This window comes from Microtus oregoni, unplaced genomic scaffold (assembly GCF_018167655.1).
Source record: "Microtus oregoni isolate MIOR12 unplaced genomic scaffold, Mior012 000077F_ref0000221, whole genome shotgun sequence".
Taxonomy (NCBI): Eukaryota; Metazoa; Chordata; class Mammalia; order Rodentia; family Cricetidae; genus Microtus; species Microtus oregoni.
In genome coordinates, this window is record NW_024544029.1 from 4,168,121 (window position 1) to 4,192,795 (window position 24,675).

The 24,675-nt window shown below is 40.3% G+C and overlaps 1 protein-coding gene across 1 annotated transcript; it reads right to left on the reverse strand.

Moving 5' to 3' along the window:
• Positions 1 to 3,699: 3,699 nt before the first annotated feature.
• LOC121441399 (olfactory receptor 10AD1-like) lies at positions 3,700 to 5,598 on the reverse strand. Its single transcript, XM_041642531.1, has 2 exons — positions 5,540 to 5,598; positions 3,700 to 4,696 (listed from the first exon to the last, which is right to left on the reverse strand). The coding sequence occupies exons 1-2, from the start codon at positions 5,596 to 5,598 to the stop codon at positions 3,700 to 3,702; spliced, it is 1,056 nt and encodes a 351-aa protein (XP_041498465.1).
• Between the last annotated feature and the right edge of the window lie 19,077 nt (positions 5,599 to 24,675).

The following is a 24,675-nucleotide window of genomic DNA, read 5'->3' on the forward strand; positions in this document are numbered from 1 at the left end:
ACAAATCTACAACTTTGACCCTAGGACCCACACATTTCAGAACATACATCATATCTTTATTGACCTGGGTCACCTCAGTATAATGTTCCCCAGTTCATTCCATTTCCCTACAAACTTCATGTTTTTACTGATGCGTACTTTATATAGGTACTATGTTTTCAATGTCCGTTCTTTAGGCGATGGACTTCTAGGCTGAAGTCATTTTCTAATTATTATGAAGAGAGTCTCTGATTCGGGATAAAGAGCCCTGTGCATATATGCCCAGAAGTGTTACAGCTGGATCATGTTAGCTCTATTTTCGGCTTTTTGAGAAAACTGTGCAATGATTTTCTTCTACTCTGAACACTTTTTACACTTACGTATTTTTGTGTATGTGTGTATGCACAAGCACCTACATGCTGCAGCATCTATATTAAGGGCAGATGACCACTTATAGGGGCGGGTCTCCTTTTCGATCTCTTTCTGTCAATATGAGTTCCAGGATTACCTTACTGCAAGCACCTTTACTTGGTGAGCCATCTCACCAACCCAGACTTTTCTTTTTCCTTCCTTCCTCCCCCCCCCCCACCTCTCTTCATGAGACAGTATTTCAATATATAGCACATGCTGTCCCGGAACTCACTCTGCAGACCAGGCTGGCCTCAGAGCCACTGCCTTTCCAGTGCTGGGATTAAAGCCATGTGCCACCATGTCCAGCTGTCATTCGTGTTCTTGATGACGGCCATTCTGACTGGAGTGAGATGGACTCTCAAAATAGTTTTAATTTGCATTTTTTTCTAGTGAATAAGGGCATTGAACATTAAAAATACATGAATTTGAAAGAGGGATCCATGGGAGGATTTGGAAGGAAGAACGGGAAGGAGGAAATGATGTAATATTATATTCTTTTGAGAACTCTCTGTTCAATTCCACAGCGTAATTTTTTTTTAGCTGAGTTGTTTTCTTGATGTTTATTTTTCTTTATATTTTTCATATACTTGAGATATTGCCCTTTTGTTAGATGTATAACTAATAAAGATTTTCTTACAATCTGTAGGCTGCCTCTTCACTTAGTTGATAGTTTCTCCTCTTCCTCCTCTTCTTGTTTTTCAAGACAGGTTTTTCTGTGTAGCTTTGGTTATCCTGGAATTCACTCTGTAGACCATGCTGACCTCAAACTCACAGAGATCCACCTCACTCTGCCTCTGGGGTGCTGGGATTAAAGGTGTGTATCGCCACTGCCCGGAAGATGCCTTTTGATGTCATGAGGTCCCATTTGTTGATAGTTGGCTGGAGTCCTCCTCAGAAAGTCCTTACCTAAGCCTATATCTTGAAACATATCTACTGTTTTTCCCTCTAGAAGCGGAAGAGCTTCAAGTCTTATGGTGAGATGCTGATGCACTTGGAGTTCATTTTTGGATACCAACAGGTAGACATCCAGTTTGTTGTAGAGGCTGTCTTTTTGCAAAATGCATTTTTATTATTTATCTTAGAGTCTTTTCCTATTACTGTGTAAGATACCCCAACGAAAACCATAAAACAGAAGGAGTTTATTGCAGCTTACAGTTCAAGGGTGTATAGTCCATGATGGCAGGGAAGGCAAGGCGGCAGGTCACATTGTATGCACCTGCAGAAAGCAGAGAGCAATAAATGCATGTGTTCTGCTAACTCACTGCTTCCTATTCAGAACTGGGAATGGCACTGCCCAATTCTAGTGTGGGTCTTTCCATCTCAAGTAACCTAACCAACATAGTTCTTCATGGGCATCTTAGAGGCTAGAGAATTCCTCACCTATGAAGCTTGACTCCCAGGTGATTGTAGATCCTGTAAAGTTGATGATACACACTCTCTTGGCATCTGTCAAAAATCAGATGCTTGTAGTTATATGGAGTTTTATCTGGCTCTCCTAATCAATTCTGCTGATCTACATGTCTGCTTTTGTTCTAATGCCATGCTATTTTTTTAGATATTTATTTATTTATATAGTATCCTGCCTATAGGCCAGAAGAGGGCACCAGATCTCATTATAGGTGGTTGTGAGGCACCACGTGGTTGCTGGGAGTTGAACTCAGGACCTCTGGAAGAGCAGGCAGTGCACATGGGCAATCTTTCTGTCTTCTAGTATCTTTCTCGGTTTCTTCAAGTTCTGAAGCTTTCATTGTAGAGGGATTTCATTGTGTGAGTGTGCGTGCATTGGTGCATGCATGCATATGTGCGTGTTGGATAAGATTGTTGCCTTGATTTCTTCCTCAGCATATTGTCATTGGCATATAGGAAGGCTGTTGATTTTTGTCTGTTAATTTTGTATCATGTCACACTGTCTAGACAAGCTCTTGAAAATCCCTCTAATCTGAATTTGAGTTCAATCTCCTACTGTAATAGTTTTAAAGTCTTCCTTTCTAACCTCAGTATAGGTTTTTCTTCTTTTTTTCTTTTCTTTAACAGGAACATGTAGGCTCTACATGTATTGCTTTTTCTACATATCAGTGCTGACATTTCTTTCTCCTTACCAAGTTTTCATACAGTTTCTGGTTTCTTGATACAAGATCGCAGTTCTATGGAGTGAGGCTATTGCTTTGAGTCACTGTTATAAAGGACAGAGAGTGATGCACAGGACATGGAGGGACTATGGCCTCCATTTGGTGGCTTTCCACGTGGAGTACAATCACACCATCAAAGAGCACCAGGGAAATGAGAAACAGGCCTATCCTTTTTAAGAGAAAACCTATTTGTTACCAAAGGATTTGAAAAATATGCAATTTGAAAATAAAGAAACCTGCTAATAAATGGAGGTTTGGTTAAGGAAAGAAGCTCAAGAAGCTGGAGAGAATCAAATAGAGGCTCCTTCAGTGGTGGAGATAGCATGGGTAGTGTTCCTTGGAATACTGAGAATTAAATCAATCTATTTCTGGTGAGAAGGCAGGTGAAGTGATTTAAATATGAGTTCAGTCAAAGATGGAGGAGCAGGAGAAAGGCAGTAGGATGCATGGGACATGATTTACGTCATGTAAACATCAGGAAACTGGCGGCTTGAGGAAGTTGATAGAGGCACTTACCTATATGGAAGGGAAGTGTCAGCCAAATGGTTGTCTCACTAAAAGAAACCAAAAGGATTTAGGAAAAGGGGTTTGAAACATTGACTTCTCCTACCTGCCCCTCCCCAACAATACACAAACAAGTAGAGTTATGTAGTGTTGGCATTTGGGGAAGGTCTAATGGAGATTGATCAGTCCTGAAACTATATATAAACAATAAAGACAGATGTATGTTACTATAATAATCAAAGAAAAGGAGGCCATCAACACAGGAGGGGGTGTGGGTTTGAGGGAGGAGTTGGGAGGGCCTGGAGGGAGAGAGGAATATAATTTTGTTTCAATTGAAATATATTTTAAAACACAACTAATATGGCTTATTAAAAGGTCGAAAGATTATTTATTCCTAAATATATGTGCAAAAATTATCCTGAGGGATGGCATGTAAAAGAATTATGTAAACAAGATAGAGTTATGTGCACTCATTCACTGAATCCTGAGGAACACAGAGGAAAAATTCAGGAAAGCCTCACATTTTCTTCAGGAAAGTTTGAGGAAAAACAATGAGCCTTAGATATCAGGAGGAACTTCCAGGTCTGAGTCTAGTTCCACGGAGGCTGCGAACACTCTTCTCTTGTGCCGTTACAGAATTGGAAAGCAAGGGCTGGGAAAAGTAACCTTCCATCCCTCACTGAAAGAAACATCTCCAGCGGGTTTCCTTCTGGGCAGGTGCAGCTGAAGCCAGGTTGCCTCTCCCAAGGGCTCTCCTCATGGCCTCCTTCATTTCCTTGTTGCGGAAGCTGTAGATGATGGGATTGCACATGGTGATGATGATGGTGTAGAGGAGGGAGAAAGGCTTGTCTTTGTCAGGCCCATGCGTACTGCGGGGATTCATGTAAGAGAACATGGCTGAGGTGTACAAAAAGATGACCACAGTCAGGTGGGAGGCACAAGTGGAGAATGTCTTCCCCCTACCTGAGGAAGAGGATCTGCTGAGGATGGAGACCAGGATGCGGGTGTAGGAGGTGACAATAAGCACCATGGGGCTGAAAAGCACTACAATGGCATCAAGAAAAATCAACTTCATGCTGAGCTTGGGGTTCCCACAGGAGAGAGCAATCACTATGGGGGCCTCACAGAAGAAGTTTTCTATGTGGTTGTCTTTGCAGAAGGGATTCTGGAATGATATATACTCAAGAAAGATGCCATTGAGCATCCCAAAGATCCAGGAGGAGCACACCAGCCTGACACATACCTGAGGGCTCATGATCTGGGCATAGTTTAGGGGGTAGCAGATGGCAACATAACGGTCATAGGCCATGAAAGCCAAGAGGATGCACTCAGCCACACCCACTAGAAAGACCAAGTACATCTGGGTCATACAAGATGCAAAGGAGACCGTGTGGTTCTTGGTCACCAGATGAACCAACATCTGTGGGATGGTGGTGGTGATGAAACAGATGTCCAGGAAAGACAAGTGTCCAAGGAAGAAGTACATGGGGCTGTTGAGTCTGGGGTCAGTCCAGGTGATGAAGATGATGAGGCCATTCATGGCCATGGCGAGGCTGTAGAGAGCCAGGAAGAGGATGAAGAGCAATGCCCGTGTGGAAGGGGAACTCTGCTCAAAGCCCACGAGGATGAACTCTGAGACTGTGCTGCTGTTCCTCAGGTCTGCTGTCTGGGGCCTGTATGAGGAGGGGGGGCAGGAGAAACATAAAGGGCACAATTGTGTGGAAGGTTAGATGATCCCTGGACCCAGAAGCCCAGCAAGAGGCTTTCCCTGGATGACAGTCAATGTTTTGGCACTTGGCAATCACTGGTAAATCTGTGAATAATGGCCTAGTGAAATGTCAGGGTCACCAGAGGCTCTATACATACATCCTCATTGTGGAAGTTGAGGAAGAGCTGGTTCTCCTTTAGTCTGAATTGATAAGATGCCCTGTGAAATGGTGCATGTGTTCCAGGTCCTTCAACATCAAAGGACTGCTTATGGCCGGATGCATCCAGAGGGGAAAGAATAAGAGAGCTATGCCTGGGACTCAGGTCAGATGAGGAAAGGTAAGAAACTGGGGTGTGCAGTGTGCGATAGAAGGATGGTGGTGATTTACTTAAAGAGGGTCATTTGAAGGACCGACCTGAGAGAGATTTAAGGCATATTTTATAATCTTTTTCTTTTTTCATTCAATTCATTTCCTTCCTTCCATCTTTTTCTCTCTCCCTCCCCCTCTCTTTCTTTCTGCCCACCATGCTTTCTTTTTTTTGAGACCAAGTCTCTTGTAGCACCAGCTGGTCTTGAACTCACTGCATTGCCAAGGATGGCATTGGACCCCTGCCTCCACTTCCCAAGTATTGGAATTACAGGCAGATGTCGTTAGAGCCAACATGAAGGTAGTATTTTCTAGAAGAGGACAGTGTTTGGTCTTTTTATACCTAATTTGAGGTGGTAAATGTGTTGATGTTTTGGGGGGAAACTAAACTGTCTCTGGAGTGGGAATGACGGAGGGGTTCCTGGATGCAGCCATGGCTACCTCTCCACACCTTCCCTCAGTCTCACTCTCTGGTGATTGTTGCTGTCACACCAGTGCATGCTGGAGGATGGGTTTGATTATCTTTTTTTTTTTTAAATTAGGAAGCACCTTTCCCTCAGCAGTTGGAATTTACCCACTATTCAGTGGAAACAATTCAATGATTTTTGTGTGAAAGAATCTGTGTGCAAGCCACATGCATTCCAATCCTTTTGCCTCTGTGAGTTAATGGTGTGCGCGGTACAAATTCAGAAACCTTGTAGCTCTCGGGAAGCCACCATGCTCACATTAACTCTGTTGTGCTTTTCATCTTGTTTGGAGTTAGGATGTAGCATATGCGCGCAAAGGGACCCTGTATCCCTGCTTCGCTTTTTTCTCACTGCCAGTTTTCCTTCTATTTCCTGTTTTGTACATTCCTATCAGCCTTCTCTGTGAGCATTTTGTTCCCTTTGCCCAGCTCCTCCCATTTCTCGCTCTGTGAAGCATTAAGTTCCCTTTAAGTGAGGTTTCTTGGTTGATTAAACCATCAGCTGGGCCCAATCCTATCATCTTCATGTTGGAAAGTTCTGCTATCTAAGACTACTCTGAGTGTTGGGAAAGGGAAGTGAAGGGAAGGGCAGAGAGCATAGTTTAATATGGGCCCCAAATCATGCACTCTCAGACATGTTGAGACCAAGCTAATGATTGGGCAACCTAAGTCGTCAGTGAGCTACAATCTATAGAATTCTTGGACTTGGCTAAGAAGAAGTTGTACTCTAACTCAAGGACTCACTGAGCCCCACTAACGGACCCATGCTTGCCTGTAGTTCACCGAGAACTCTGTGCTGGCCGGCAGTGAGTGCCCTGGGAGGTACCACCAGCAGCTGGGCAGTCAGGCATCTGTGTGAAGACATGGGGTTGTAGAAAGCAAACCACACCCACCTCATCCCGTGGCTCTGCTGCTCCTGCTATCACTGAGTCACTGTCCCCAGTAAGAGAGATGGCAGGGTGTCTGAGGAAGAGCTGCTCCAGGGAGGGGGGTCTGAGCTGGTGGGCCACTCTGGAAGGCAATGGTATGTGGTGACCTTTTCAGCTCTTTGACACCTATGCTATTATAGACAAATAGATTCTTAAACAACATACCATATTAGAACTATGCACTATAGAACAGGCGAGGGCTATCTGCCTCATTCTGCCATTGGGTAATGCTCGCTCTTACCGACTTGCTTTTCACACTGTATTTTGACCTTCTTGCCTCTTTATAGTTTTTGTGTCCATGCTTTCCTTAAAAACCCTATGTTCTTCTGTTTATTTAAAAAGTATAAGAAAAAGAAAATGTCAATTCTCTAGTTTTAGATAAGCATATATATTCTATTGTAAAAACAAAACAAAAATATTCTCACTCTCAAAAAAATATTCTGACAAAGAATGTCTTAAAATGAACTGCAGAGGTAGCTGGCGAGATGCCTTGGTGGTTAAGAGCACTTTTCAGAGGACCTGAATTTGGTTCCCATACCCACTGTGGTGTCTCACAGCCATCTGTAACTCCAGCTCCAGTGGGTCTGATGCCTGTAGCCTCCGTGGGCTCTCGCCCTCGTGTGCACACACCCACACATAATTAAAAATAACAAAACAGAGCTGGAGAGATGGCTCAGCAGGTAAGAGCACTGACTGCACTTCCAGAGGACCTGGGTTCAATTCCCAGCACCCACATGTCAGTCCACAACTGTCTGTAACTCCAGCTTCAGGAGATCTTACACCTTCACATGACCTACATGCAGGCAAAACACCAATGCACATGAAATAATAATAAATAAATCATTTAAAATAAATGTTTAAAAATAAATAATTCTTTAATTTAAAAAACTTTGTTTTTTACGTATATGGATGTTTGCATACATGTGTGTCTGTGTACTGCTTTCATGCATGGTCCCTGTAAATACAAGAAGTGGGTATCAGATCCCTTGGAACTGGAATTATCGATGGTTATGAGCCACCATATGGATGCTGGGAATTGAACCTACGCCTGCTGGAAGAGCAGCCAGTGCGCTTTACCACAGAACCATCTCTTCAGGTCTAAAATAAATCTTAAAAATTAAAAACTACATGGTAGAAATTGTTGTTACGTCCTCTGCAACTAATCTGAGCCCTGGAATGTATTTACAATGGTTTTCATGAAGATTAATGGTGGTTCAACGTCCATAGCTTTATAAATGGTATCTCTGTACACATTCACAAGACGCTTGTGGGATTTCTTCGCTAAACAAGAAGAGCATCCTAATTTCCTCTGCAGGCCGCATAGGGAAAACGCACCATTCACCATTGTATTGATTCCCTCTTCAAAGACTGGAGGATCTGTGGTCTCTTAAATTAACGACAATTTCCAAAGTAGTTCATACGCGTCATCTTGTTTGAGCCTGCAGTTTGCTAATATCCCTTAATGAGGCAATTTAATCTCATTGAAGACTTGCTGATAAGTTTTATTGGACAATGAAGCCGCACGTGGCTTGGCAGTAGAACAGAACCGAGAACCAGTTCTCTCTGGGTCTGGTGTTGTCATAGTTGGTTTAACTGACCCATTGTTCTGATCATTTCAGAACCATCTGCAAGTAAAATAGGAACTTCCAGATTGTCCAAGAGCGTCTCAGAAGAGCAGCAATTATACTGGAGGATCAGCTATGCAGGTGGAAGCCGGTCAACCAGAGACATAACCAGGTGGTTGAATAAAGTGGTGGTAAGTGGGGAAGGAGACGGGGAAGAGAGGCTCCTCTCTTTTACAGGTTAACTGTTTCCTTCCACACGACAGGGATCATCTGTCTTCCTGTGCTCCATACTCTTATCAGAGGACAGGAAGGTTTTTTTTTTTTTTTTTTTTTTTTTTTTTTTTGAGAAACCCGTTTCTTGTGCTCTCTATGCTGGGTGCTGTCCTGGTTTAGGACACTCTGGTGCTGACTGGTGCTGCCAGAGACTGGGGAGTAAGCCTACCTAACAATAGGCACAAAGAAGCCCATGTAGGCTTGTTGTTGTTGTTGACAAAGGTAATATATTGACCTCCTCTTTCTGTTGACTCTTTCCCTCCTCAATTTTTTTTTTTCAGTTTACCCAATACAAGATGAAAAAGCAGTAATTACTTACTGGCCTCCTCAAAGTCCCCAGTAACTATTATTAAACTAATGTTATCCCATATATAAAAATACCCTGTAAACAATGAAATATGATAGAGTTTGGGGTGTAAGGAAAAGCAGCCCTTAGCTAATCACAATATGTGGCAGATCCTGAAGAGGAAACAGTTCTGAAGCCTTCCACATTCTGAATTATGAAAGCACAGAGTCAGTGAGCTAAGGGTGACGTCTCCATCCATGACTACCAAAGAGCAAGTGTGATACTACAGACCAGACCTCTGGGAAACACCGCGTGCCAGCGTGGAGCTCAGATTCTTGACATATTTCCTAAGATGAGGAGTGACAGGAAGATCTGACACCTTAGTAGGGTCCTGACTGAGTCAGCGAGCTCTACATTCAGTGAGAGAGACTGACAAGCTAAGATGGAAAGGAAATGGAGGAGACACCATGTATCTCTGGCCTCCATATGTATGCACACACATATGCATACATACATGGGCATGTATAATGTTGTACACACACACGAGCGCGCACACGCAGAAAGAAATTTAATTAGATAAAAATAGATAAAGGACTTGAATAGACATTTCTCAACAGGCAAGTGAAAATATAAAGTTTAACACTACTAATGATCAGGCAAGCAAACTATACCTGCAGTGACATATGACTTCCACCAGCTAAAATGGTGTTGTAAGAGGAGGTGAAAGAGGGGCTGGAGTGATGGCTCAGTGGCAAGAGAATGAACTGCTTTTGCAAAGGACACAGTTGGTTTCCAGCACCCACACAGGGTGGCATACAAGCACCTGTAATTCAGCTCCAGGAGAGCTGCCATCTTCCTCTGGTCTCTTGAGCACTGCTCTCAGGTGCACAACCTCCTCCACATATACTCATGATTATATATAAAAATAAAGTCAGGACTAGGGGGATAGCTAAGCAATTAAGATGTACACTGCTCTTCTAGAGGGTCCGGGTTCAATTCCCAACACCCTTGTCTGGCTGCTCACTGCTGCCTGTAGCTCCAGCTCGGGAGATCTGATTCCCTCTTCCACACCCTTGTCTGGCTGCTCACTGCTGCCTGTAGCTCCAGCTCCGGGGGATCTGATTCCCTCTTCCACAGGTACTAGGCTCACATATGTGCACGAGCATGCACATGTGTACACACACAAGAATAAATCTAACTAAAATAAAAATAAATCATATAATTAAAAATAAAATTTTAAACAGTGATATGAAAGAGAAGTGTTGGCAAGGATGTAGAGGAAAAGGACCCCTTTTGCATACTGTTGGTGGGAATATGAGTTCAGCTGTTATAATAAACATTATGGGGGTTTCCAGAAAAATTCCAAATATATGTATCATTTGGTTCAACATACTTAAAATTAAATTGGCATGTTGAAGATACATATGTACTACAGTGTTCAATGTAGTGTTGTTTACAATAGTTAAGTAGAATTAATGATTGTATCCATCAACACATTAACAGACATTTTTAAAATGTGGTAATTAATAATGAAAATATAATTCAACCTTAAAAATTAAGAAATCCTTTTATTTTGGATAACATGGATTAAACATAAAGGATATTGTAACAAAACCAATAGAAATTAATTCATTAATACCATATGATATTACTAATATGTGGCATCTAAAACTCTATGTCAAAGGCACAGATAGCAGAGAGATGGTCATCCGAGGCACAACTTGAGATAACCATAAAAAATAAATTCCGACATCTATTGTACATCACGGTGACTACATTTAATAATTATGTATTATACACTTGAAAATTGCTGAGCAAATAGTTTTTAACCATCCTCACCTCAAATGGATACTTTCATGAGGAGAGAAATATGCCAACTGGCTTAGTTTATCCTTGTTTCATATATAGGCATATACGAAAACATCAGGGTGCACTGGAGATGCAACTCAGTATTAGGGAACTTGCCTGAGAGGAGAGGGGCAAAGCTCTGCTCACAATCTCAAGAACTTCAGAAAATAGACGAACATGTGAAAGAAATTATTTGTTTGAGGCAACTCTCACTAGGCAGTTCCATTTGTCCAAAGGCTCATTGTGTAGACCAGGCTGGCCAAGAACTTGGAATGCTCCACCCGCCTCTGCTTCCCCAGTGTGGGATTAAAGGTGTGCGCCACCACACCTGACTAAGAAATATCAGGTTTCACAGCACACATATATGTAACATTTATTTAAAAATGAAAAAATTCTTATTTTGAATCAGATTTGAAGACATTGCTATTTCAAGGTAAGTGCCTTAAGAGTAATTATTTTCCTTCAATATGTAATCTTTCCCCATATGTAATCATTTAAAAATGACCTATAAAGCTAACCTTTACACTGAAAAATAAAATAAAATATGTTCACATATTAAAAAAACACACCCCACTTTTAACCCCATCTGCAGTAGAGGCAGAGGGACTTTGGTTTGGGTTAGGATGACTGAAATTCAACTCTAGGGGTGAGTTGACAGCTGTCTTGCTTTGCTCCTAGGAAATGAAGATGAACTAGATCATATAATTAGATTTGATTCCGTTTCCTCTTGTCTTCCTATGACTTCACTTCACACATCAAAGGACTACTTCAAAGATTGCCTGGCCTCCCATTCACAAACCCTAGCTGCTATCGACGTCTAGAGAAGGGAGGACCTCACCCACCTTCTCCACTCCCCCGCCCATTATTGTCTGCTTCTCATTTCAGGTAGCTCTGCACACCTCACTGGTTTGCGGGTTTGTTTTCTGTACTCTTTCCTCTTATCTGGCTCTGATAGACACTGCAAACACCAGCCCCCGACCCCGAAAAATTCCCAACAAAATTTGGAAGGCAAGTTGGTTATCACAATCTCTGCAAGAGAACCGTCCATAAGCCGCTTCCTAGCCTCCCTTTTCACAGGAAAGAAGGAAAAAAGTATCAAATAAATAGAAAGTAGTAAGATGTACAAAGATAAAGATAGAGGTGTAAGGAAAGCAAAACTGAGAGGCTATAATCAGAGAGAGAGGGAGGGTTCTTATAAAAAACAGTATAGAAGGAAAGGTGGAAAACCAAGGAATTTGACCAAAATATAATGAGCCATGAAAACAGTGAAAATGAACAGGTCAGTACAGAGAAGCACAGTAGGAGAGATTCCAAGAGCCTCCATCTACGGATGAGAAGAAAATGAGACAAAACCCCAACATGGAGAATCAGGGGGGCTGGCAGAAGGCTTTCCATGCTTGGGTACTGATAAAGAACTGGAACTAGGGAGCCATTTCTAGCAAGAAAGATTGAGCTGGCAGTTTTTCTTTCCCAGCCTCTGAAATTGGACTCGGCAAGACAGGGGAGCTCTTCCTATGGATGAAGTGATGTGGTCGTCTGACCCAGCCAGGAGGGCAGGTGAGCAGACTGAAATCCTGATGAATATATGTCGGGGATTGGGGTAGCACAGAGCACTGTGTCACAGTGAAAGATCCAGGACAACAGAGACTCTGGTAGACTCTAGAGAGGGAGAAACTGAGCAAGAGAGCCAAATCTGTGACCTCTCTCAATGGCCACCGTGTATAGAGCCCTGTGTGATGTGAATACTAAGAAACTCAGAGAATGCTTGGCTCTGGTGACAAGGTCAGAGACAAGGTCAGCTTCACAGCAGAAGAGAGTTCACTCACTGACCTTGACCCTGGGGTTTGGGATGTGCTGATGAGGTCATTGTCTGTGCCGATTTTGGATGCAGAAGAGGAACCAGAGGTTCAGAGTGAGTGTGCAGGGCATTTGCTGCAGACCAGCTGTGCATTTATAGGGCTGGGCACTGGGGCTCCTCCCCTCTGCCCTTCTTCCTATCTCTCAGGTGTGTTTGTCTGAGCATATGAGCCCTCTCCTTCTCCCTCCCCCTCCCCCAGACAGACAGCAGTTTCTTGGTTACTATGGCAGCCATCTGTAATAAGGCCAACTCTTCATTATTGAGGCCTGACCATTCCAAGTGTGTCCCTGAGGGGAAGTTTTACTTGGTCATTTTTAAGGCTCCCCTGTGAGGCCATGATCATGGCAAGTGGCCTGGAGGGCCAAACATACTCCCAGGTTTGTTTGAGAAATTTGTGTTCTTCTGTAGCCATGAAACCTGGAAAATACGATCCATGCACCCCCACTTTCAAGTCAGGGAGTCCTTTAACTCCTTAAAAATATTTTTGAGAGTATAACTGCATCATTTCTCCCTCCCTTTTCCCCCTAAACTTTTCCACATATCCCTCCCTTCTCTCCCAAATCATGACCTCTTTTTCATAAATTGTTATTGCATGAATATATGTACACATTCCCAAATATAGCCTGTTACATCCATATAATGTTTTTCGTGTATATGTTTTCAGGACTGATCACTTGGCATTGGACAACCAATTGGTATGCTCTTCTCTGATGAGAACCATCTCTCCTGCTCTCAGTTTTCCTCAACTGCCTATAGTTCTTGGTGAAGGGTTAAGGCCTCATGGGTTTTTCCACATCCACTTTGGTGCTCATTAGTATCATCATTGTTTGTTCAGGTTTGGGTGTTCCGATTGATGAGATTTTACTGGTATAGTTCGATGTTGCTAGAAGACACAGTCTCACAGAAGAGTAGGTAAATTGTGTTTCATTTGTTTGTGCTGTGTTTGTTTAACTATGTAAAGGTGCATTGCACTTGTTTTACCTGGCCTGCTTAAGGTACCTGATTGGTCTAATAAATAACTGAACAGTCAATAAGTTAGTGGAGGAATAGGTGGGGCTGGCTGTGAGAGAGAATAAGTAGGAGAAGGAATCTAGGCTAAGAGAGAATGAGGAAGAAAGTAAAGGAGATGCTGGGACCAGCCAGCCAGGCAGCCACCGACAGATATAGAGGAAATAGGAAAGCAGGCCATACATACTAAGAGAAGAGTAAAAACCCCAAGGCAAAACATAGACGAAGAGAGAGAAACAGGTTAAAATACGTTACATAAGACCTAGTGGGACAAGCCTAAACTAAGGCCAAGTGTTCATAACTAATAATAAGTTTCCCATCACGATTTGGGGGCTGGCAGTTCAAGAAAACCTGCTACATTGATCCTCTGGCTCTTACAATCTTTTTGCCCTCTTGTGCAGTATTCCCTGAGCCTTAGTTGTGGGAGTGTTTTGCAGATGTACTCATTTAGACTGGGTATCACAGCACGGCTTCTTTATTGATTGTGGGTTTTGTGTAGTGGTCTCTATCTGCTTCAAAGAGAAGTTTCCTTGGTGAAGACTACACTTATCTGTGGATATATGGTAAAATGTATAGGTTGTAAAGGATTATGGTAGTTGGGCGACTTAGTGGTTGTATATTCTCCTCCAATAGCCACAAACCCACCAACTCTGAGTAGTTAGCAAGGTTTCCAGTACTAGGCATGTAAAGTCTCATACTCCTTCAAATTCATGGCCATTATGGTGGTTTGGTAACTTAATGGTTATAGATTCTTCTCCAATAGTCATGACTTCACCAGCACTGATTAGTTAGCTAGGTTTCCAGTACCAGGCATGGCAGCTGAGTAGGACTGTTGGTTGCCTCCCTTCTTTGAAAGATTGGGTCTTAAGTCCAATTAGAGAGCAATTGGTACCACCAAGGTATGCAATCCACTGCAGTACCCTTAGGTTTATGGTGCCAAGCTGGCTATTGATGTGGTTCATAGATGTCGTAGCTGAGTAGGACTGTTGGTTGCCTCCCTTCTTTGAAAGATTGTATGGAATCTGCTGGTACCATGAACACTAGTCCTCAGTCATTCAGGTCAGTTCCAGCTGAGGGGCCTCTGGGTCCTGTTTCTGAAGTGCATGGTGTCTTCAGCAATAGGGACTAACATTCCACTTTCTGAGGGCAGGGGAGTGGTAGCCAAGGGAAATAGCAATAGGCTGTATGTTTTGGGGAGTCTCTTAGACATCCCTGGCTAATAACTTAAAATCTCATGTCTGGTATTGAGTATTTTGTTAGGTGGTCTTAAGATGGAAGTTGCAAAATAATCCCACACTAGCTCAGAATTGCATATTATAAAAGGTTATTTATTTAGGGATAGACTCACAGATCTCAGTCCTAGATCATAGTCCTCTACATGAACAGGGAACACGAATGGAATCCAGCAGCCAGAAGAAAGAGAATGAGCACACGCTTTACCTTGGCAATTATAGTATAAGAGACTATGCCCAAGTGGGTTGGTATCTTAAAGGCTTTTGGCTGAAGTATCTCCCACAACACCTCCCCTCTTTGTTTAAATAAGAGAGTTACAAACCCAATACAAAACTATATACACTATGCTAAATGTTTTAATAACCATTCTATCCTAAGGAATCTAAGTCTTGTACTGAAATGGTTTGGCTAGATTATAAGAGGAAGGTAACTATGACTAATTTTCAACCCCATTGAAGGCCTGAGAAGAGAGATAATATTACTTGAGTAGGCAGGAAGTGCAATCAAGCAGCTTCCAAATTGTGCAGTAGATGACAAAGACAACTGGCTACCTGAGCAATCACTCAAAAAAGTATCATTTGCAATGTTGAAGCAAAGGCATAGAGTAATTGACAGCCATTTTCAGAGGCAGGAAAAATTTCAGAACCATCTGACCCTATCCTGGCAAGGTTTGGCAGTATTGTTTCCTGCTTGTCCAGTCCAGACACCATGCACTTTGTCAGTGGTTGATGCATGAACAGTTCCTTGCCCAAAGGCCAGTTGTGCCAAGAAAACAAACTCCAAGTGGAGTGTCTTTGGTGCTCAACACTCTCTCAGAAATAGATTGATCCTAAGTTATTAAATGCCATGATCTACAGGTTTTTGAAGTGGTTGAAGATTACCTGCCTATGCAGAATACAATCTCTATGTGTCTAAATAACCTAGTTAGTCTGACTAAAAGTATAACAAACATGAATGACTATTGGCCTATAATACTTAATACCTATATAGCTTAAAGATTAAGACTTCATATCAGAATATTAAACAATCTTTAAACAACTGTGCAGTAAAGGAGGACAATGACCTCAAAATGTAAATGATGTATAAGTATCTTGATCAAAGGTAGAAATGTATAGTGCAATATGATTAATATAACCTAAAAATTGTATCAATATACAAAATGTCTTAGAGTTATAAACATGCATGCATACAATCCAAAAAATAACTTTGCAAAGGTATAAATTGTCTATAAATAATAGCTCACAAGTATTCACTGTATTATTCACTATTATTATTATTAGTGTGAGTAAGTTCACACTAATCTACTTATTATCCCATTTAGTTTTCCCTCTTTTTTTTATGAGATCTTTGGAGTTACATAATTTCCACACCAACCCCCAACCCTATAACTTTGTTGGGAGAGGGGATGTCATCTTTGAAAATTGCTTCCAGCTGCCATGGGGGCAATGTTCTTTCTATGGGATCCTGTAAAAATAAAATAATGGTTAGGTTTCAAGATTGCTGTTTTGTATAATTGCAAATGGTCTCTGAATAGTCAATAGGGTTTTTTTTTGATGCTTTTATTTGTGGTTCTGGCTAGAACATTGTAAGAGAAGGTGCACCATTTTCAGCAGCTGGTACCCCAAAACTGGTGTGATAGTAGCACTAACAGCATCATGACGTCATATTGACCAGGTGGAGTTGTTGTTGTGGGGCCTCATCTTCTTCCTGGTAACTTCAAAGATTACTGCAGGAAAATCTACTGTTCATTGTGGAAAACTTAAGCATTATTCATATAAACATATATTCAAAGAAAGATATGATATAGACAAAATGGACATGGAAAAAAGTAAAATATTTCCTTAAAATCTATCTTCTTTAGTTGTCTATGTTGGGTGCCATTTGTTGACAGAGGTTTCTGTCCCACCTGGCCCTGCAGTTGTTCACTCCCCCCTCAATAAACAAAACACTGAGGCCTACATTAATTATAAACTGGTTGGCTTATTAGCTCAGGCTTTCTTATTAACTAATTCTTACAGCTTACATTAATCCATAATTCTTATCAGTGTTAGCCATGCGGCTTGGTACCTTTATCAGAGAGGCATTCTCATATTGCTTCCTCTGCATCTGGGTGATGACTGCAGGTTGAGCCTTTCCTCTTCCCTGAATTTTCCTGTTCTGGTCGCCTTGCCTATACTTGCTGCCTAGCTATTGGCCTATCAGTGTTTATTAAAACAATATAAGTGGCAAATCTTTACAGGGTACGATACTATTGTCCCACAGTAGTGGTCTTAGAGAGAGCATTATCAGCTCAGATGAGAAAAGTTCATTAAACAATATATACATATTTATACACTGAATCACATACCTTATAGGATATATTAAGGTAAATAGTTAAAAGTATGATTTCTTTTGGCTTTTCATCCATCCATATTGCTTTTTCCTTCCCCTCCCTCCTCATTCCTTCCCTAAGGAGGCCCCTTTTCTTCTTTTCCCCTTCAGATTGTTTGTATCCTATACCCCTTTATTCTCTTCCCACCTTTTTCTTCCTAAAGAGTCTCTTCCACCATTTCCCATTTTCTTGATCTTGTACTTGATATTCACCTCTCTTCTGTTTCCCAGTCTCCCTATCCTGGCAATGGTCCTATCTTACTTTCCTGGATTCTGTAGTTACTGCAGGCTATGTATTCACATTTGAAGATTTGGAGCTAGGAGCCTCCAAGAGAGAACATGTGACATTTGTCTTTCTGGGCCTGAGTATGCTCACTCAATATAATCTTTTCTAGTTCCATCCACAAACCTGTAAAGTTCATGATTTAATTTTTCTTTACATATTTTCTTGCATATGTGCCACACTTTCCTTATGTACTCATTGGTCATAGATATTTAGGTCGCTTTTGTTTTCCATCTATTGTGAGTAGAGTGATAACGAATGTGGCTGAGCAAGGACCTGTGTAGAAGGACACTGAGTCCTTCAGGCACATGCTAAGGATCTGTGTAGAAGGACATTGAGTCCTTCAGGCACATGCTAAGGATCTGTGTGGGAGGATATTGAGTCTTTCGGGCACATGCCAAGGATCTGTGTAGGAGGATGTGGAGTTCTTTGGGTGTATGCCAAGGATATGTGTAGAAGGATACTAAGGAGTGGCATAGCTGGGCCATTTGGTAGATTTGTTTTTAGCGTTTTGAAAATTCTCATACTGATTTCCAGAGTAGCAGCAACATCTTGCAACCCCACCAACAATGAATGAGTGTTCCCTTTCCCCTCATTGTCCCCAGCATTTGTTGGCAGTTGTTTTTCTGACTTTTGCCATTCTTTTTGGTAAGATGAAATCTCAATCTCAAAATTGTTTTGATTTCCATTTCCCTAATTGCTAGGGATGATACAATTTCTTTGAGGTCTTTTTTAGTCATTGTTTTTCCTTCTTTTAAGAACTCTCTATTCAAGTCTCAGGCCCATTTTTGAATGACTCATTTTTTTTTGCTCCGTTGGTCTAAGTGTCTGTTTTTATTACTATTACTTTCAAGTATATCTTAAGATCTGGACTAGGAATACCTCCAGCATGGTTTTATTTTTACTGAAGATTGTTTTGGCTATCTGGGATTTCTTGTGGGTCCATATGAATTTTAAGATAGTTTTTTTTCCTTTCTATTTCTGCAAATAATGAGACGGGATTTTTATTGGGATTGAACTGATTCTGTAAATAGCTTTTGGTAGAATAGTCATTTTCACAATATTAATTCTACCAATCCATAGTAAGGGATGCCTTTCTGTTTTCTAGTGTCTTTCTCTCTTTCTTCAGAGCTTTAAAGTCCTCATTGGAGAGGTCCTTCACTTCCTTAATTAGGTTTATTAATCACCACCAACAAACATACAGAAAAGGAGGTTATGGAAACACCCCCATTCACAACAACCCTCAAATAAAATAAAATATCCTTGCTCCATTTTGGTTTTTAGTCATGATGTGTTTTGCCTCACCTCATGCTCAGGCAGTAGTATGCTGCCTTGCCAATTGGACTGAAATAAAATGAAGATAGTCAATCAAAATTATCAAACCAGATAAATCTTCCTTCCACATTCATTCCTTATCTTAAGTATTTTGTGATAATGGAAAAACTAAAACCCAAAACAAATAATAACTAACACCACAAATTGTATTAGAAAAAAGGAAATATCTCAACTTTTAAATAAGTTAACATAACTTCAATACCAAAATTTGAAAAAACAAAATAAATAAATTTTTTTAGAATTATAGTGACAGAATTTTTAGACAAACTTTTAGCAAACTGCATATTACAGTGCATTAAAAATTAATACTTCATATTATAAATGGAGTTTATCATGATTCAAAATTGAATGAATGTTAGGAAGTAAATTAATAATAAATCACCATATTAACAGAAAAATGAAAATTATAGATGATGTCAATCTATCTAGAAAATTTATCTGTTTGACTGAAATTCACACCTACATTTAATTTTTTTCTTTTTTTAATATTTATTTATTTATTATGTATACAATATTCTGTTGGCGTGTATGCCTGAAGGCCAGAAGAGGGCACCAGACCTCATTACAGATGGTTGTGAGCCACCATGTGGTTGCTGGGAATTGAACTCAGGACCTTTGGAAGAGCAGGCAATGCTCTTAACTGCTGAGCCATCTCTCCAGCCCCTACATTTAATTTTTAAAAAAGCATTCAACTAACCAGGAATATAAAAAAAAACCCTTTTTAGGATGTTAAGATTACAGACTAACAAATATAAACCTAGTTCCAGGAAAAGAAAATCTGTTTTGGAGTTGTTGGCCAGTAAAGTACCACAGACCCCCAGATACCACAGAAATTGACAATAAAATCCCGTTGCCGAAGATACCACATACTTGAGTCACACAGCATTGAAAACCGAGCTGGTAATTGACCTGGAAGCTTCATTCCTACTTCACAGTGACAGAAGGTGCTATGAATGCTACCAGAGGCAGAAAGTAATCACCAATCTTACCCAGCTTTGTACCTTCAAGTTATAATAGCAACCAGCCTGGCATGACATGACCACTGGCTCCATAGTGGTACAAATGTCATGGGACTAACCAACGACTTCCTGATTGGATTTAAGGCCCACTCCATAAGGTAAAACCTGGACCTAGCACCATTATTAGACCCAAGAACCTATGACTAGACAGTAGGTTCTCACAAGTATTAAATGAACTTCTAACGACTTGCTATCATAACCACAGATTAATACAGCCCTCACCAGAGGAGCTTCTGTTTGCAGTAGATAGCAAATAGCAGGACCACTGCCTGGCAACTAAAAAAACATTATCTTAAAGAACAAATAAACCTATGACAAACATTATCTCTACTTTTATCCAATATTGTACTGGTAGGTTCCATACAGAACAATAGGGCAGGAAATGAAATTAATTGCATAAAAATGTAGAAATTAATTATGCTATTCTCTTCAAGTACAGGTAATTTGATCATATTCATAGAGACACTAAAAGAATGCATGGATAATTTGCTGAAATGAATAGATTCAACTAAGTTACTTGGTACAAAATCAATGTGCAAACACTTAACTGCATGTCTATTACCAGGTCTTGTATACCTAGCTGTTCCTTCTAAATTGAAACATTCCTTCTTGTAGTGAATAAAGAGGCTTGCAGGGCTCAGGGACCACATGAGGGTTATAAGGTTCAAGCAATATAGGAAATTACAAGATTTGCCAGGCTCCTCCCCAAGGCTTGAAAAACAGTAAACTTTTGCTGTGGGGAGACTCGGTGGTGGTGGGATGGGAGGTAGGGTGTCTTTGATGGAGCTGACAGCAAACTATATAGAGAGCTCCAGGGATACAGTTTTCATGAGACATCAACTATACTGGGGGAACTTTATTGTGATGTTATTGTCTTTGAGTTACCCAGGTCTCTTAATTGGCTCTGTCATTAGTGCTCTATCTATATGGGGTGAAGATCAAGTTTGTTCACATGTGCCCCAAAATGTCATACAGCATGTCATAGTTTTAATGAGAATGGCCCCATAGGCTCATATATTTGAATACTTGGTCTTCTAGTGACTGTATGGGGATGATTAGAAGGAGATGTGACCTTTCCAGAGGACATAAAAGAACAGTGACATTTTGAGTTTTCTTTCTCTGCCTGCTGCTTCAAGATCATAGTATGAGTTCTCAGCTTTTTCTGCCAAAGTGTGCCCCACCAACATGGACTCTAACCCTCTGAAACTATAGCCCAATTAAACATTTTTTTTTATAAGTTGCTTTAGTCAAGGTGCTTTGTCACAGCAATAGAAACATAATTAAGATAGCACAAGAGAAATAGAAAACATAATGCTTAAGATGGAATTTCATTATTTTCAATTGGATTAAAATTGTGTTTATTGTGTATGGCCCTAGTTCCTTTTCTTGGTTTGGGAGGTTCTTCTGTCTATATGTTGATTTTATTGGTTAATGAATAAAGAAACTGCTTTGGCCTATAGCAAGGCAGAACTTAGCTAGGTGGGGAAAACTAAACTGAATGCTGGGAGAAAGAAGGCAGAGTCAGTGAGAAGCCATGTAGCCCCACCCAAGACAGACACTGAAACTTTACCCAGTAAGTGACAGCCTCATAGCAATATGCAGATTAATGGAGATGGGTTCATTTAAGATATTAATTAGCCAGAAATACGCTTAAGCTATTGGCCAAACAGTATTGCAAATAATATTGTTTCTGTGTAATTATTTTGGGCTGAGTAGCCAGGAAAAAAAACCAGTGGCCTCTTACAACATTTTCTGTTGCTGTGATAAGACAGCTGATCAAAAGCAACTTAGGGGAGGGAAGGATTTGGTTGGCTTACAATGTCAGGCCATGGTTCATCATTTCTGGAAAGAAATTGAGGAGAAATTAAGGAATTTAAGCAACTAGCCAGAGCATATTCACAGTCAAAAACAAAGAGAAATTAATGCCCCTATGCTGCTTACTTGCTTGGTACTTGGCTAGCCCTCTTTACTCTTGTATAGTCTAGTGACCCAAACCACAGAATGGTATTGTCCATTAAGGGCTGTTCAGTTAGCAATTAAGACAATCCCTTACAGATATACTTATCGACCAACCTTGTAGTTGTACTTTCTTTTTGGCTGCCAGCCCCAAATCATAACATGGAAGCTAATTATTAATTATGAAAGCATGGCCTTAGCTCAGACCTTCCCACAACTAGCTCTTTTAACTTTAATTAACTGTTTTATTAGTCTTACTCTGTCATATGACTTGGTTCCCTCTCCTCTGTTCTGTATGTCCTACTTGGTCCTCTTCTAGCTGGTGTCTCCCCACCTCTCTTCTTTCATTTCTCTCCCCAGAAGTCCTGCCTATTCTCTCCTGCATAGTTATTGCCATTTAGCTCTTTATTAAACCAAACACAGTGACACATCTTCACACAATGCAAACAAATATTCCACAACAATTTCCCATTTTGTTTAAATAAAAAGAAAAGGGTCTAACCCTTACACAGTAAAACTATATACAATAGAACAATTATCAGTTAAGAATTACATTTACAATGTCTAGTCCATATGTATTTGGTAAATTTGGAGAAAATACTCTATTATCTATCCTATCTTAGTGAGTCCAAAGTTTTATACTTAAACCACTTTCTATAATAGTTTGTATAATCACACTAAAAATATTTTTTTAGACCTTAAAACATCTTTTTAGGGGGAGGACTTTGGAATTTCCACAGGGCAGGGAACCCTGACTGCTCTTCAGACTGGAGAGGGAGGGGGAGAGGAGTGGGGGGAGGGGGAGAGGAGTGGGGGGAGGGGGAGAGGAGTGGGGGGAGGGGGGAGGAGTGAGAGGCTGGGAGGAGGCGCAAATTTTTTTCTCAATAAAAAGACATCTTTTTAGCTAAATACCTTAAACTTTTATGTCTCTCAACCTTTATAAACTTTATATCTCTTTTGTAATTTTTTTTAAAAAATTTGGTAACAAGGAAAGCCATAAAACTATATCCTATCTATTCTTCAACCCCATCAGAGACTCAATAAGGATGAAGTATTACATGAATAAATAGGAAGTGTAGAGCAAACTACTTCCAAGACTATAGAAATGACAGAGACAGCTGGCTGCCTGGATAGTCACCCAAGGTTCCCCTGAAATGTTGGGGCATCCATCTTCAACCTATAGGTCTAGAATATCTGACAGACTTTTTTTGTAAATCAGGAATTTTGAGGTACTGTCCTACTTTGCCTTATCAAGGTTTGGCAGCAGTTGAGGCAAGGGTGGTTATCTTTTGTGTCCCATTTGTCCAATTTGTCAGCAGTTGAGGCAAGGGTGGTTTCTTGACTACTAGCTAACTTTGCCATGCTATAAGCAGACTCCATATGAATGTTCTTTAATGCCCGGCATCCTCTTTTGAAGTAAATTGGTGCTGTCAGGAACAGATGTGTCTTGTCATGGAAAGCCTTACGTTGTTATAACATCTTAAATGTCATATTCGGTAAGTCTCTGAAGTGTTTGAAGACCACTTATCAATCTAAAATATATTTGTTTAACCTTGAAAATATACCTAATATAACTATAAATTTGATTATTATAGATGACTACCTAAATTTTTTAATTAGCCTAAACAGTTTGTAATATAAAAGATAAGAACGTTGTATTACATTTTTAAATGATCTGTATAGGCAAAATACCTTAAAAAAGAGAGTAGAAACACACGCACACGCCAAACTTTGCCAAGACAAGGCAAAATGTACTCTTGTTTAATGTATTGTTTATGTATATATAGTATAACAAAATAACCTTATGTTGTATCAATATACAAAAATCCATACCAGTGTAAAATATTTGAGAGTAGTAGTTGCATTTGTAGCTTAAAAGTAAATTTAATAATCTACCCTTTTATCCTATCATTTTAATATTCCTCTTTTTAGAAAGAGATCCCTTAATCTAACCTATTTGTTTAGTTTTTTTTCCTGACCACAACCAGTAACAACTTGCAATCAACTTCCCTAAACATTGATAAATATCCATAACCTACTATAAATCACCAAACCCCACCCACTCCACCTTTTGGGAGTATAGACAACTTGTTCTCTAGACTGCTTCCTGTTGTCTGGGAGGAGATGGTTTTTTAGGGACCCTGAGAAAGTTGAGATAATGATCAAGTCCTGGGAGAGATAGCTGTTGTCCAGTCTTGGTGTGATAAGAAACAGCAAGGCTTATCTGAAGTCCTTGTTGAAGTAGTCTGTGAGGCTGGACTATCTCAGGAAGCAGTTTTAAAATTGTTTTAAATACAGAATTTTGAGGAAACTGCAACAGAGGCATTTCTGAAGGGCTGGATCACCTAGGCTACTTGTCTTCATTGGTGTCTGGTTTCTTTTTTTCTGAAAACATACGAACTTTTAAAAGTAACATACCTATCTGCATGGAATGTGTGATGTACACAAGTTAGCTAAAGATAATTTTTTTGTTTTATGTTTAATCAGATAAAAGGCATCTGTTAACCTTATAAATCTGTTTGAATTGTATAACCAAACCTCTATCCATTCCATATAATAAGTCACGAGAACTTGATAGCCAACAAGATTTATCATGTCTCACCCAGTCCCATGTAGCAGGGTCAGCATATACTTCATCTCTCTTGTAGGGTTTTCTTGTGTTTTTTTTCTTTATGTCCTTAACCAAGACTTTTAGGAGGTCTCCCCCAATCAAATCTGGTCTTTATTGGTTTTGAAGAAATTCATGATGGAACATTTTCTGACTTCCATTCTGAAGTTAAAAGATTCTTAAAAAATATAAGATGGTTTAACTTAGAAATTTCCATAATTTAATGTCTTTCAGCAGCTATTGTTTTTTGTTCATTAGCATTTAAAAATTCGAAATCAACAAAACAAAATACAGATCTAGGTGTCCTGTATATTTCTTATCTGTATGTGGCTTATTTTTTATGTTATTTTTTAAAAAAGACTTTATTATTTTAAACAACTTTTTTTCAATTTTTTTTTATTGAGAAAAGGAAAAAAAAACAAGTTTCCACCTCCTCCCAGCCTCCCATTTCCCTTCCCCTCCTCCCACCCTTCTCCCCCTCCCCCCACTCCTCTCCCCCTCCCTCTCCAGTCCAAAGAGCAGTCAGGGTTCCCTGCCCTG

Excerpts from the sequence above, each read along its gene's own strand:
- LOC121441399 (XM_041642531.1), bottom strand. The coding sequence starts at position 5,598 with ATGCACTGGTGTGACAGCAACAATCACCAGAGAGTGAGACTGAGGGAA. Across the intron at positions 4,697-5,539 it reads CTGAGGGAAGGTGTGGAGAG|GCCCCAGACAGCAGACCTGA; the intron begins GTAGCCATGGCT and ends CTCCTCATACAG.